At 56.1% G+C, this 13,222-nt stretch overlaps 2 protein-coding genes across 2 annotated transcripts; both read left to right on the plus strand.

The window, feature by feature from the left end:
• Positions 1-323: 323 nt before the first annotated feature.
• On the plus strand, positions 324-3,530 carry GPI13 (GPI ethanolamine phosphate transferase 3; the record flags this gene model as incomplete). Its single annotated transcript, XM_036633160.1, has 1 exon — positions 324-3,530. One exon carries the CDS (start codon positions 324-326, stop codon positions 3,528-3,530), a length of 3,207 nt encoding a protein of 1,068 aa, XP_036501965.1.
• A 1,566-nt stretch (positions 3,531-5,096) lies between these two features.
• Positions 5,097-6,892, plus strand: nxt3 (putative G3BP-like protein; the record flags this gene model as incomplete). The annotated part of the gene is made up of 4 exons (XM_036633161.1): positions 5,097-5,291; positions 5,353-5,427; positions 5,489-6,535; positions 6,593-6,892. 4 exons carry the CDS (start codon positions 5,097-5,099, stop codon positions 6,890-6,892), a joined length of 1,617 nt encoding a protein of 538 aa, XP_036501967.1.
• Positions 6,893-13,222: the final 6,330 nt, after the last annotated feature.

Here is a 13,222-nt window from a genome sequence, read left to right on the forward strand (position 1 = left end):
TGGTTCGTCGCCGAGGTGCAAGATCCTTGGTCCCTGAGGAACGCCGTCCGCCCCACCAAAGCTGGACCCGCGTCACTGCCGGTGCGGCCGCCCGGAACATAATGCACCTGGAATTTTGAGCTCTTCAGCAAGTCGACACCTCGCCTCCAAGCTGCGCGTCCACAAGCAGCATACAACAACGCTTTCAACCGGGGCTGCTCCAGCTTCCCGTAGTCCAATGGCCAGCGAGTGCCAACCTTGATTCGCATCCCTTTTCTTTTCCTTTTTCCTTTTTATATTTGTACACCAACCAATCACCCGAGTTCATCCGAACCTGTCCCACGATGCCCCAGCAACAAAAGACTCCGAAATCGAAAGCGGCCGGACCGCCGGCCGCCGATTACAAGGCGATCGCCGAGCAATACGCCCGAGCAAAGAAGCAGAAGGAGCTCGAGGAGGCAAGTCGGACGCCCGAAGAGATACAGGCCGAGAAGGAGAGGTTGGCGTTGCTGGAGAAGCAGCGTGAGGTCTTTGAGGCCCGGCGCAAAGACGCGTACGAGCGCAGGTGGTGGTGGACCGTTGGCTTCTGGACCTGGATGCTGCTGCTACACGCCGTCGGCATCATCTTCTTCACGAGCGGCTTCCTCTTGACGCGACTGGTGCTGGACGAAAAGTCCAACTGCACGGCGCCGCCTCTGGACCTGGTGTCGAGCTGGAAGGGCCAGGGGACTGTCGAGGGCGGTTGCTGGCACCCAAAGTCATTTGACAAGACGGTCGTTATTCTCATCGACGCGCTGCGATACGACTTTACGGTGCCTGTAGACGACAACGCCCCATTTCACAATGCATTCCCTTTCCTGCATGAGACGGCGGTCAAGTCCCCCGAGAACGCTTTCCTGCGGCCCTTCATCGCCGATCCGCCGACAGCAACCCTCCAGCGGCTGAAGGGCCTGACGACCGGCACGCTTCCGACTTTCATCGACATTGGCAGCAGCTTCGGTGGCAACGCTATCGACGAGGACAATCTGCTTATGCAGTTGAAGGACGCTGATAAAAAGATTGTGCACCTTGGAGACGACACTTGGCTGTCGCTGTTCCCTGGCTACTTCGAGGCGAACGTAAGCAAGGCCTACGACAGCTTCAACGTTTGGGACCTGCACACGGTTGACAACGGCGTGATTGACCACCTCTTCCCTCTCCTCAAGAAGGAGGAGAAGGGCAAGTGGGATTTTCTCATTGGCCACTTGCTGGGCGTTGACCATGCGGGACACCGATATGGACCGAACCACCCGGCGATGACAGCCAAGCTCCAGCAGATGGATACTTTCATCCGCCAGCTTGCTGCCGAGATCGACGATGACACCCTCCTCGTCGTCATGGGAGACCACGGTATGGATAGCAAGGGCGACCACGGCGGAGAGAGCGACGATGAGGTCGAAGCAGCGCTGTGGATGTACTCCAAGCGCCCGTTCTTTGGCCGCACCAAGCCCGAGTTCAAAGAGCCACCCAGCACGGCGAAGATTAGGCCAGTCAACCAGATCGACCTCGTACCGACCCTGGCGATCCTCATGGGCATTCCCATCCCGTACAACAACCTGGGAGGCCCCATCGAGGAGGCATTCGCTGGCAGGAAAGGCAACAACTGGAACAACCTTGCGGCTGTGTCCCGGATGACGGCTGCCGGAATCCAGCGTTACCAAGACTCGTACTTCGCCGCTCGTGGCATTGACCAGACCAAGAGTGCTACCGCGAGCCAGGTGTCACAGCTCTGGAAGAAGGCCGATCGCTCCTGGCAGTGGAAGTCTTACCAAGAGGCATACGGCTTTTTCAACATGTTCCAGGAGGAGACTCTGCGAATCTGCAAGGACCTTTGGGCCCGCTTCGATGTGCCCAAGATGGTCACCGGTATCGTTGTGATGGCTGCTGGCGTCGTAACCCTCCTGGTCTACGCCTCCCGCGACGAGGAGGAGGATTTCGCCGTCCTCGACGATCTCGAGCTCGACTTGGCAGAGAAGAAGCTGGAACTTCAGGGAGTCAAGCCCGACTCCGCCGCATCGTACAAGACTGCCCACAAGAAAATCGTCCTCACTGCCATTCTCGGCGCCGTTCCCGGTGCCCTAGCTGGAACTGTCTACTCCATCTTCACCACGCCCGACGACCTCATCTACGCCATCGCAGGTGCTGCTTTCACAAGTGCCATCGGTGTTCTCTTCTCGCTGTCAGGCCTTGGCAAGACCGTCTTGAACCTCATGCCTAACAATATCTGGGGCTGGCTCGCCGCGACCTTCACTGTCAGCCAGTCGATTGGCTTTGCCTCGAACTCTTACACCATTTGGGAGGACTCAATCCTTCTCTTCTTCATCACCACCTTTGGCGTGGCGAACGTTCTGGCCGCGTTCTCGGTGCCTACCATGAGGGAGCGTACGATGGCAATCTACCACTCTGTTGTTTTCGTCGTCCTGGGCAGAGTCGCGTCCTTCTCGAAGCTTTGCCGCGAGGAGCAGATGCCGTACTGCACCTCTACGTACTACGCCTCGGCGACGTCGTCAACCTCGGCCACTTGGCAGTTGGCTATCCCCTTTGCTGTTGCTCTCATCCTGCCCTCCATCATCAAGTCATTTCTCCTACCCTCAAGGTCTTGGGAGGGACTTGCGCCTGCTTGGATTGGCTACGTCTACCGCATCGGCCTGTTCATGTCGGCTGCCTACTGGGTACTCGATGCCGCTGACAACAACGAATGGATCCCCGGCTTGCCTGCCCAGGCCATCAAGACGGCAGGAGTGTACCTCGCGCAAGTCATTCTCGCTCTGGTGTTTGTCGCTGGAACCACTGCGTTTGTGTGGGCACCGCCCTTGGTTTCCATCCTCACGACACCTGGCAAGAACGGTAACACTCAGATCACGGTCCTCGGCTACGGCAACACCAACGGCGCCAGATACCTTCTCCTCCCGATGAACATCGTCGGGGCCTGCATCCTCCTCTCCAAGCCCATGGGAGGTGGTGCACTGGCACTCTTATTCTGGCAGATCATGGCTCTCGTTGAGATCCTCGACCTGAACAACCTTACGACGGAGGCCATTGGCCCCGTCATGTTGGGCGTCCTCGGCAACTACGGCTTCTTCAAGACGGGTCACCAGGCTGCTCTCAGCAGCATCCAGTGGGACAGCGCTTTCATTCCACTGTTCTCTATCCGATACCCCTGGTCCCCTATCGTCGTCGCCCTCAACACTTTCGGCGGCCAGATCATCGCTGTCGTCGCTGTTCCTCTCATCGTGCTCTGGAAGGTCGGTCCCAAGAGGAAGGGCATTCTTGAGAGCGTCAGCCGGGCTCTGGGTATCTTCATTGCCTACTTCGCGGTCGAGTCTCTGGCGACAATGATGTGGGCCGGCTGGCTCAGGAGGCATCTCATGCTGTACAGAGTGTTCAGCCCTCGCTTCATGATGGCGTCAACACTTCTTCTCATCGTTGATCTCGTCGCGCTCGTCATCACGCTTATCGGTGTCAGGTCCAACACCCTAGCCGTGAGTGAGGTTTTTGGATGGACCGATTAAAATGTGGGTAGAGTCAAGCTTGGAGTGGAATCAAGAAAGAAAACACCATTGTATTACTACGATTGCATAGGCATAGACAAACACTTTGGAAGATGAAGGCAGCGTGTCGCACGAGGATGTAATTAGAACAAAGGATGAAGTCCGCTTTGGCGTCTGACTTGCTGCTTAGCCCCGTCTCCCTGCCTTACCTCGGTACCTTGTAACAACACCCCAGCAGGTGAGTATTCAGCAGCGGAGGCGGGCTGATGGGCAGCGGAGGATGGCAAAGAAAAGGAGAGACGTGCAGGGAGAAGAAAGCCAAGATGCGGATTGCGAAGTTGCAACCATGTAGACGGCCGAGACATGGCTCAATGGCAGTTGTCGGCTGCTTTTGGATGATGGCATAATTCCCGGTGAAGCTGGGGAGCTCAGCCGAGAGCTCGGTTTGCGTGCTACGCTGCTTATCTAAGGTTTCTTCCCACCCGCTACCTCGCTGGACGACCGGCTACATGATGCAACAGCAAATTGTTGCCTGGGGTCCAGGTAGCCAGCAAGCTTCCCAAAGTATCGGGATCAGTGCACGTCAGCCCCACTTGGACGGGCCATCCAGCTCCAAGGCAAACCAAACCGGTGCAGGCCCTGAGGTGAGGTGCCGCGGTGCTAAAGGCAGACTAGGCCGGTCCACGCCGGTGGCCCTGAGAGCACAGGGCACGCCGTGATCTGCCTGCAATTGTGTGTGCGTGTGTTTTTTTTCTTGCCTGCGGCTTGCCCTGCGCCAACCAACTCGATAGATCTCTACCTGTTGCGCCTGGTCCAGTCGGAAGGCCACCAAAAAGCTGTTCCTTCCTCACGACACTTCGCAAACGAAGCAAAAAATAAAACCTCCACTTCCCACCTCAACGGCAACTTCTTCCACCACGACTCCGCTTTAAGTCGCCCCTCACCCTCCCCGACGACGAGAGATATTTCCCACCTCAAAACAGAGACACACACGAAAAACCCACTCTCTGAACTAGGTTTTATCCCAGGTTGTCCCGAACGGTACACATTCATTTTTTCTTCCCTCTTCCCTCCCACCCATCATCCATCCACACGTCGCCCAGCTACGTTATCTCCGCTCATCGCTTTCCTGTCCGTCACGCGTCTCCATTCTTCGCTCCAGCCCGCCCCTCGCACCATCGTCAAAACCCTTTTTCCGGGCCTCCTCGTTTCCGTCATCACCTCTCTTCGAGTCAGTTCTGAGCGTTTCCTTTACGACCCGTCGCATTAGAGGTACGCCAAACACCACTATCCCACCACCTCTCCGACCCCCCTCAGCTCCTTCCTGTCGAGCCATCGTCATCTCCTCTTCCTGCCATTGGCGCCGTCCATCCGCACACATCTAACATCTTGTCAAACAACAAACAGGTCTTTTCCTATCCGCCATTCCGTTGCGAACGACCTCCCCGCAAACAAGCGAGCAGCCCCGCAGAACCTTCGAGCCTCGCCCTCGCGCCTGCTGTCCTCCCACCATAATCTCCGTCGACCACCTCTCCTCCGGTCCGATTGCGCCGTCAAACTCTAGATTCACACACACATAAAGCAATCATGGCAACCAACGGTAACTACACCTATCCGGACCAGTTCAAGGACGCTGTCGAACAAACATCTCCAGGCCCCACCGCTACGAACGATGCCGCCGCATCGGCCGGTAACAACAACAACCTCAGCAAGGATGAGGTTGGCTGGTACTTCGTAGAGCAGTACTACACCACTCTGAGCAAGAACCCGGATAAGCTTCACGTAGGCACTCCATCAACCGCGCTTGCGACGGAACCGCGATGCTAACTCTCTTCACTTGCAGCTGTTCTATGGAAAGCGCTCCCAATTCGTTTACGGAATGGAGGCTGAGGTCGCGAATGTTTCCGTCGGCAGACAAGTACGTCACTTATCCCACGCCCACCACGTGATGATCGGCTACTGACTTGACACTTCCACAGGCTATCCAGGAGAGAATCAAGTCCCTCGACTTCCAGAATAGCAAGGTCCGAATCACGAACGTCGACTCCCAAGCTTCCTTCGACAACATCGTCATCCAGGTCATCGGTGAGAGCTCCATCAAGTCCGCGGAGCCCAAGAAGTTCGTTCAGACCTTCGTCCTTGCCCCTCAACCGTCCGGCTACTTCGTTGTCAACGACATCCTGAGGTACATCAACGACGAGGACGAGGAGGAGGCCGTCGCTGAGGCCGAGGCCCAGCCCGAGGAGCAGGCCGCGGCTGAGGAGGTTGTCGAGGCTGCTAAGCCTGAGGAGCCCGTTGTCGAGCAGACCCCCGAGGAGGCTCCCGCCCCCGCCATTGACCCCAGCGTCGTCGACAAGAGACTGGAGGAGGTCGCGGTTCCCCAGGATGCCGCTTCCTCCAACGGCGATGTCGAGGCCCCTGCCCCCGAGCCTGTCAAGGCCCCCGAGACCAAGGTCGAGGAACCCACCGTCGACCCTGAGGTCACCGCAAAGGAAATTGCTGAGGAGGATATCAAGATGCCCGAGAAGCCCGCCGACCCCTCACCTACCCCTGTCGCGGCGCCCAGCAAGCCGCCCGCTGCCGAGCCCGAGAAGCCTGCTCCCGCTCCCGCTCCCGTCCCCATGAAGCCCATGTCTTGGGCCAGCCGTGCCGCTGCTGCCGTCGGACCCAAGGCCGCCGTTCCCCTCCCCAAGACTGCCACTCCTCCTGCACCTGCGCAGGCCAAGGCTCCCGCCCCTGCTGCTGCTGCTGCCGCCGCCCCCGCCACCAAGGAGCCCGCTGCCGCCCCCGCCGCTAAGGAGCCCGAGGTGCCCGCCGCGAAGGAGTCCTCTCCCTCTGCCGAGTGGCAGTCCGTCGGCGCCGACTCCAAGCGCCAGAACCGCCCTCAGTCCATCTCCCAGGCTCCCGCCGACAACGGTACGTTGGGTTACGTCAAGTACGTCACCGACAAGGTCAAGGCGGAGGACCTGCGTGCGGCCTTGAACAGCCACGGTGAGCTGACTTACTTCGACATCAACCGTCAGAAGGTATGTATAAGATCGTTGCATCTTGTCGGCGAAGGCTTGTTACTAACGAACAAACAGAACTGCGCCTTCGTGGAGTTCGCCACCCCTGCCGGCTATCAGGCTGCCGCTGCTGCCAACCCCCACATCGTCAACGGCGAGAACATCGTTGTCGAGCCCCGCCGCCCCAAGGCTACCGCCTACGGTGGCGCCAACTACTCTGCAGGTGGTCGCGGCAACGCCACCGGCGGCCGTGGCCGTGGTGGCTTCGAGGGCAACCGCTCCGGCAGCCAGGGCAACGCCCGTGGAAACTTCACCGGTGGCCAGGCTCGTGGCCGCGGCAGCGTCCGTGGCCGTGGAGCTTCCCAGGCCACTGCCTAAATCTGACCTTCACTAAGCTCGGAACGTGGTCGGCGGCGGCTGAGATGCTTTATATCATCGAGAGCCTTATCGCTGCTACCGACTGACAATGCCGACGAACACGAAGCAAGTACTTGCTCTATCACAACCTTATCCCGATGATGGAGGTCAACCACCACCTCCAATCAACTATGACACACATCACCCTCACACCAACATCCTCATTATCAGTCTTACCATGACACTAGTGCTCTCACGACTATCGGAACGATACCGACGAGAAAGGGAAGAGAAAAGTTACATCCCACTTCTTTTCTTTTGCAAGGAGTTCACAGGGCAAGGGCGTGGATTTCTCACACCGTTTCCTGTACACCAATATTTCTTATGTTTTTGTTATGCCGTACGCGTTTCTAGCATTTGCATCTGGTGCGCTCGTGGCATGTGTCCGTGTTTTTGTGGACAGCCATGGCGCACACCGACGCTTCTCTCTTTACAACTCGGCCCTCGGGTTGAGTAGTGACGCAGAGAACCTGTATATTTGGCAAAGTGGGAAGGGGTAACTCTGGGAGAATGGGACAGGGGAAAGGGGGGAAGCATGAACAACAAAAAGTTTTGGCGTCCCTTTTTTTTGCTATGCCTTTGAGAGAGAGGGGAGGAGGAAAGGACATGGATAGGACAGGAAAGGGGAAGGGGGCCGGGCATTGGGTGATGATGCTGTACCATACCAAGACCACACACACAACAACAACAACAACCACAGGATCCGTCCTGTGACGGTTCTTTAATGAGAACAGACGACAATTAGTAATACCCTTGCTCCGGTTGCCTGATGCTATCGTGACGAGCGCCTTGACTTGGCACACTTTGGCAAAGCAATGTGAATCTGTGGGCCCCGTAGTTACTGCAACGTGCCAAGGCGTGGGAACTTTTGGCGAACGGAAGCGGCCGCAGGGACGAGGGGTTAGGTATCATGACAAGCCTCCGGAGAGTTGTGGTTCATGACCTTTTGAGTAGTAGCAACTTTTTGTCACCTGCCCAGAGCACAACAGGATTTGATCTTGGACCGCGATGCGACCTTCTTCATGAAGGCCAAATGCTGCATGTAACAGGATGTGTCTAGGAAGGATTTCGTTGCGCAGACGCATAGAATGGAGGAGGCAACATATGTCACGGACGGTGATGCTTCAACCCATGATGCTGTGGTTTTTCTGAGGGTAATGGATGAGACAACACACCCAAACTCATGCGAGAGGGGGGGCATTGATGAAAACGAGTTCTCAGCGCCTGGAACGAGCTTGTGCTTGAGTTTTGGCAGAGGAACGATGGAATGCAGTGAGGTGGCATAAAACCGCGGATACATTGATAGCAGCCCGTCAACACAACGAAGACTCTCTCTCCCTCTCTCTCATTTTGCATGATGGAGCCTCTAGAGCTCGCTCACGTTCCTTGCTATTCACATCATCGTGAACATACGCTCAGGACCATAGGTTGATGTTGGGGGTTTCGGGAGGGTCGTTGCAGAACGTAAACCAAGACATGATCTTGCTGCTTGTCTGTATTGGCCACAATCAACATTGTTGAAAACCATTCAGGTATTAATGAGCATCATAGCTATAGAGTAGCATGCCAAAGGCCATCAAACAGGCTCTCAGGAGAGGAACGAGAGAAGAGAAAGGAAGGTGACTCTCGACAGACAGCTTTCAACAGTCTCGTTGATACGCGACTTCAACTTTGCGGTCACGATCATGAACGCTCAAACCTACCAGCCCACATCTTGCGGTCATGACTTGCAAGAATAGTCAATGATGTACGGAAAACAGGCCCAGGCCTCTGTACACCGACGAACTTTTGCGTAGCCCCCCATGTCGTTGAAAACAAATCAGATCAGGAAAGCACATCGTTCGAGAGAGCGTTTCCTCTCTGCCTCGTGGACCTTCCTTGCTGGAACTTTTGACAACCCCGTATCCTTGGGGAGGTCAATGCTTTTGCCAACGCTTGATGCCCGCGATGTGGCTCCTCGAGCCGCACGCCGGTTCCATAGCTGCTGCGACCTACTTACCTACCTGCGACTCCATGGGGGACGGTCATAAGTGAACGCGTAGAGAAGACACGACAGGATATGTGGTCCCATGAATGGCTCGCGATGGTCGTGCCACGCCTGCATGCCAATAAGTTCTTACAAAGGAACCCGGCGAGTGTGAGAATTTCAAAAGTTCGTCTTCAGGCCGCGGCCCCCATCGTCTTGAAGCTTGGAACACGTCGCCAAGCGCTGGAGCTGAGCGTAGGCCGTAGCTATGCGCAAAGGTCCCACCAGTCGTATACAATTTCCTCCTAAGCCAGTCATGTCGTACGTAATAACGGCTCACTCAGGGGGGGAGAAGCGCCTGAGACTTCTGACGAGACCCGAGGCAAGCGTACAAGCAGGCAAGCAAGCTCAAAGTCAAAAGTCGAATGGTCGGTCAAGTGAAAGCAGTCAGCAACGCAACGTGCACAGGACGAGAGCGGAGCCTCGTTTATTTCTATTTCACCCCTCAAGGTTGTTTTCGGATCGCCAGCGGCCAGCCAATGTTGGAAAGCAGGAGCAGCAACTGGAACAACTGGAGGTTGTGACACCTCGTAAAAGTCTTGGCTCTTGGGGTCTTTTTGGAGGTCTTGGCTGAACCGACTGGGGAAAGGCTGGGGAAAGGCTGGGGAACTTTTTGATCGACTCCATCCCGGGATCGTTCCAATGCGCAACGTCAGGCAACTTGGCAAAGGTTTGCTGGTCGCGTTAATGAAGGGGATGAGCCCACTTGGGGCGGATGGGGCACGTCGCCCAGCCGGTGAGGCTGTGTAAGCACCCGTAAAGCCAGGTAGCAAGCATAGTAATCGTTTGTCCCCGTCCTTCTGTCGGCGTTCTCGGCTCGGGTATTGTTGCGAGCCCTGTAGTGTGCCGTGTGGTTTTCTTTTCTCTGCATCCATTTTTTTCTCTCTGCGACCTTCTTGATTGAGATGGTGGTGCCGTCGGGTCTAAGCGGCTGGGTACCTGGATCTTGATTGACAACCGTTCGCAAGATGCCGTTTGAGCCGTGGGCCCCCCGTTTGCTTGGGTGCCATAGGTTAGCAAAGAGAGAAATAGTCAATGGTTGGGTTGTATTATTTTCCCGCGCGTCTTCTAGGTCTATTAGCACATGGCCGTCGATGATTTGTACCTTGATAAAAAAGCAGGTGGCATAACGTGAGGTGTGAGTGGGCTGGAGGAGGATTTGGACAGGCCTGGGTGTGGTGGTACTCGGGAGGGGGTTGGAAGTGCGAAAGCTCGGGACAAGACGCAAACAGTCGCGCTGACCGATGATCACATCGCAGACGGGGCATGATGATGATGTTCAGGTGCAGATAAGGAACTGCCGGCGACTATCATCGATCAGCGGCTGTTGGCACGGCTAGTGAACGGAAGTTTTGTGGTGATTTTCCTTGACTTTGCTCTTCTGAGACGGGATGTGCTTTGATGGCTCAACGGATCATCCCTGCCGCATGTTTCTGGAAGACTGCCTGTTTCTGACGGAAGTTGCTATTGCGAACGAACGTCAATTCATCAGCAGCGGAAGCTTTTGGGTGCCCGTTGTCGTTTGGACAGCCTGCTCGGCGCACCTGGAAGCAGGGCAGGGCGAACTTTCAGCGGCAGCTAGCTGGAGGACAGGGCGCCAGCTGTGGTGCGGGAATGGCGTCCACTCAAGCTTTCCAAGAAAGTTCCAAGAGATTGGGCGACGCCGCTAGAAACACAAACGGGCAACCGGGTTTTGGGGCGGGTGTGCGTCGTACGCTGGACACGAGCCTGGTGCCATGAACAACCACCAAGACCGTCATCGATGGCCAGCCAGGTATCCGTAGTGTGCTATCCACTGCGACACTGGGCAGTTCCGCGGGCCTAACAAGACAAGCTTATGCTGAGAGATGATGATTGCTGATCAGCGGGCGGCGTTAAGCGTTTGGATTTGCACTCTGGCTGACGCCCAGCGCGCTGCGCCGAAGAGCAACCGAAGGAAAGTTTTCTGGGGTATCGGAGGGGACTGGAGGGTCCTTGCCCTGGCAGGCATGGCGTGATTGATTGACGGGGGTAAAGTTGTTGACGCCGTGACGGGACAGAATCTAACAGCCCGGATGCCGCGGAGAGTGCTCCGACGCGGCAAGACGACGAGAGCAGCAGAGTGATTTGAGTGAGCTGGAGAGCACGAACCGAACGAAACGAGGCGTCGAGTTTGAACGGCAGACTTTGGATGAAACGGGACTGGCGACGCCATTGTGAAGGGGTCTAGCAAAAGTCCGATTTGCTGCGCCATCGGTTCTGTAAGATCTCACAGAGTACTGCGTACGGTTGGCACGAATGGTGAGAAACAGCAGCTGGAGACTGTTGCTAATGTCTGGCTGGCTGACCGCTAGCAGTTGGTTGACATGGGGTCGTACCTTAATTAGCGTGGTAAAGGGGAGGGCTGAGGTGGCTCCGCTCGCAAAAGATCCTTTGGAAGTTTGCCAATTATCGGTGTCCAACAGACAGACTCTGGGCCCAAGACAGACGCCTAAGCGAAGAGGGCGAGCTCATGTGCGTGTGTGTGAGTGCGAAAGGGTGACAGATGGTTCGGACGAGCCGCTGGTCGTAGCGTTGCCAATTCCCGTTTCGTTTATGCACGTCTGTTTCTTGTTTCTTTTCGTCAACGAACATACCTACGGATGCCGTGTGCCAGTGAGCGAGCAGCGGGCAGAGAGAAAGAGAGTGTCCAGCCCCGGCGTCGCTTCTATCCGTAGGAGAAAAAGAAGAATGTCTTGGATGGGTGTATCTCTGTGGGTTTTTTTTTTTTTTTTTTTCTTTCCCTAGGCACACGCCGTTGGTTGTCTCGTTTCAGCAGAAGGTCGAGTAGCGGGCAGAATGGCCTCTCGGCCGATTATTGTGCCCAAGCCACTTGGGGACGGGATCGCCATGTGCATTGTGCTTGGCCTTGCTCCCGTTGTGACGGCACGCCGTAGCTTCCCCCCTCCACCAATGACTTGCAGTGCAGAGCCAAGAGATCTCCGAGGTAGCAAAGCCCAGCGAGGACGAGGGCGGGCGGAGAGGGACGGAGGGCAGCCACTGGCACGGTGGTGGTGGTGGTGGTGGTGGTGGCAGGCAGCTCGGGACCGGCTGGCGTCTACGGCGTGCCTCAGCTTAGGCCACCGAGGACGAGCAAAAAGGCATGGCGACATGGATGGTTAGGAAATGCTTGATTGCGCGGCAAGTTGGCGGAATGGATAGGAGAGACCGGGGTTTGCAAATGAGGGATTGTGTTGGTACGGGCACGGCGGCGGATATCTGACCTGTTTGGTCTTGGTGTTGGCCTCGTTGTCGGGCATGGCGACTGCCCGCTTACTTACCTTACCTAGGTACGCAGTACCGTACCTTCCTTAGGGTAGGTACTACAGAGTAAGTAAGGTGCCTTTCTCGATAGATACGTTCCAGTAGATCCCGACGGCCAGGTTCTGTCATCCAAGCAGCAGGTGGATAATACGGAGAAACGTTTACTGACGGAGTCTCGGAGGCTTCCACTGTCAGGGAGCAAGGCAGCGCAGCGCCTGTGCGAACAAACAGGCATTGTCTGTGTTCCCGAACGTTTAATCTGAGGTTGCCGGTAAATTGAATGACGCGTACTATTCTCGCAAGGCAGCCCGGGCTGCTGGTTGGTTGCGAGTAAAGTTGCAGTTGTCGAAGGCAATTACGGCCGCGGCCGAGTTGTGTTCTAGGCAGTTGTTGTGACATACGGAGAAACTATTTGAATACCACCTGCTGTACTTGACATGAGATGAGACCATGTTGAGAGGCTAGAGAGAATGCAACAATGGACAGAGACAATGACTTTTTGTCGGGCCAGGTCCGACTCGAGAGCCAAGGCACAGGCGACAGGCACAGGCAAAGGCACAGGCATAGTGGAGGAGGGGCCACGCCGGGGGCCTAGACCCCCCGCCTTTTCTGTGCCGTGATGCCGTAATTGGTGCCATTCTCATCTTGAGAGCTTTCATCCATCCATCCATCCATCCACCTGACCTCTCGTCTGCTTTTGCTTCAAATAATTCACGGCCAGTCATTACCACTACGTAAGGCAGGTAGACCACTCTGTAGAGGTAGAGTCTACTACCCGAGTAAAGTCTTTCAGCATTGACCTGACCGACAACTACCGCAACTACAATTAAGGTAGGCCTAGGCCTGGCCTTGCATCACATAAGGTATACAGAGGCTGTCCATGTTCATGAGACATGGCCTTCCACTTACAGCCTGGAATCGAGTCTTTCTTCTCCGGGTTATTACCCCTCTAGCCCGTCGGCTAACCGTGCTACCATCCATCC

The sequence above is a fragment of the Colletotrichum siamense genome (assembly GCF_013390195.1).
Source record: "Colletotrichum siamense strain Cg363 chromosome Unknown KSG_Cg363_contig01, whole genome shotgun sequence".
Lineage (NCBI taxonomy): Eukaryota > Fungi > Ascomycota > Sordariomycetes > Glomerellales > Glomerellaceae > Colletotrichum > Colletotrichum siamense.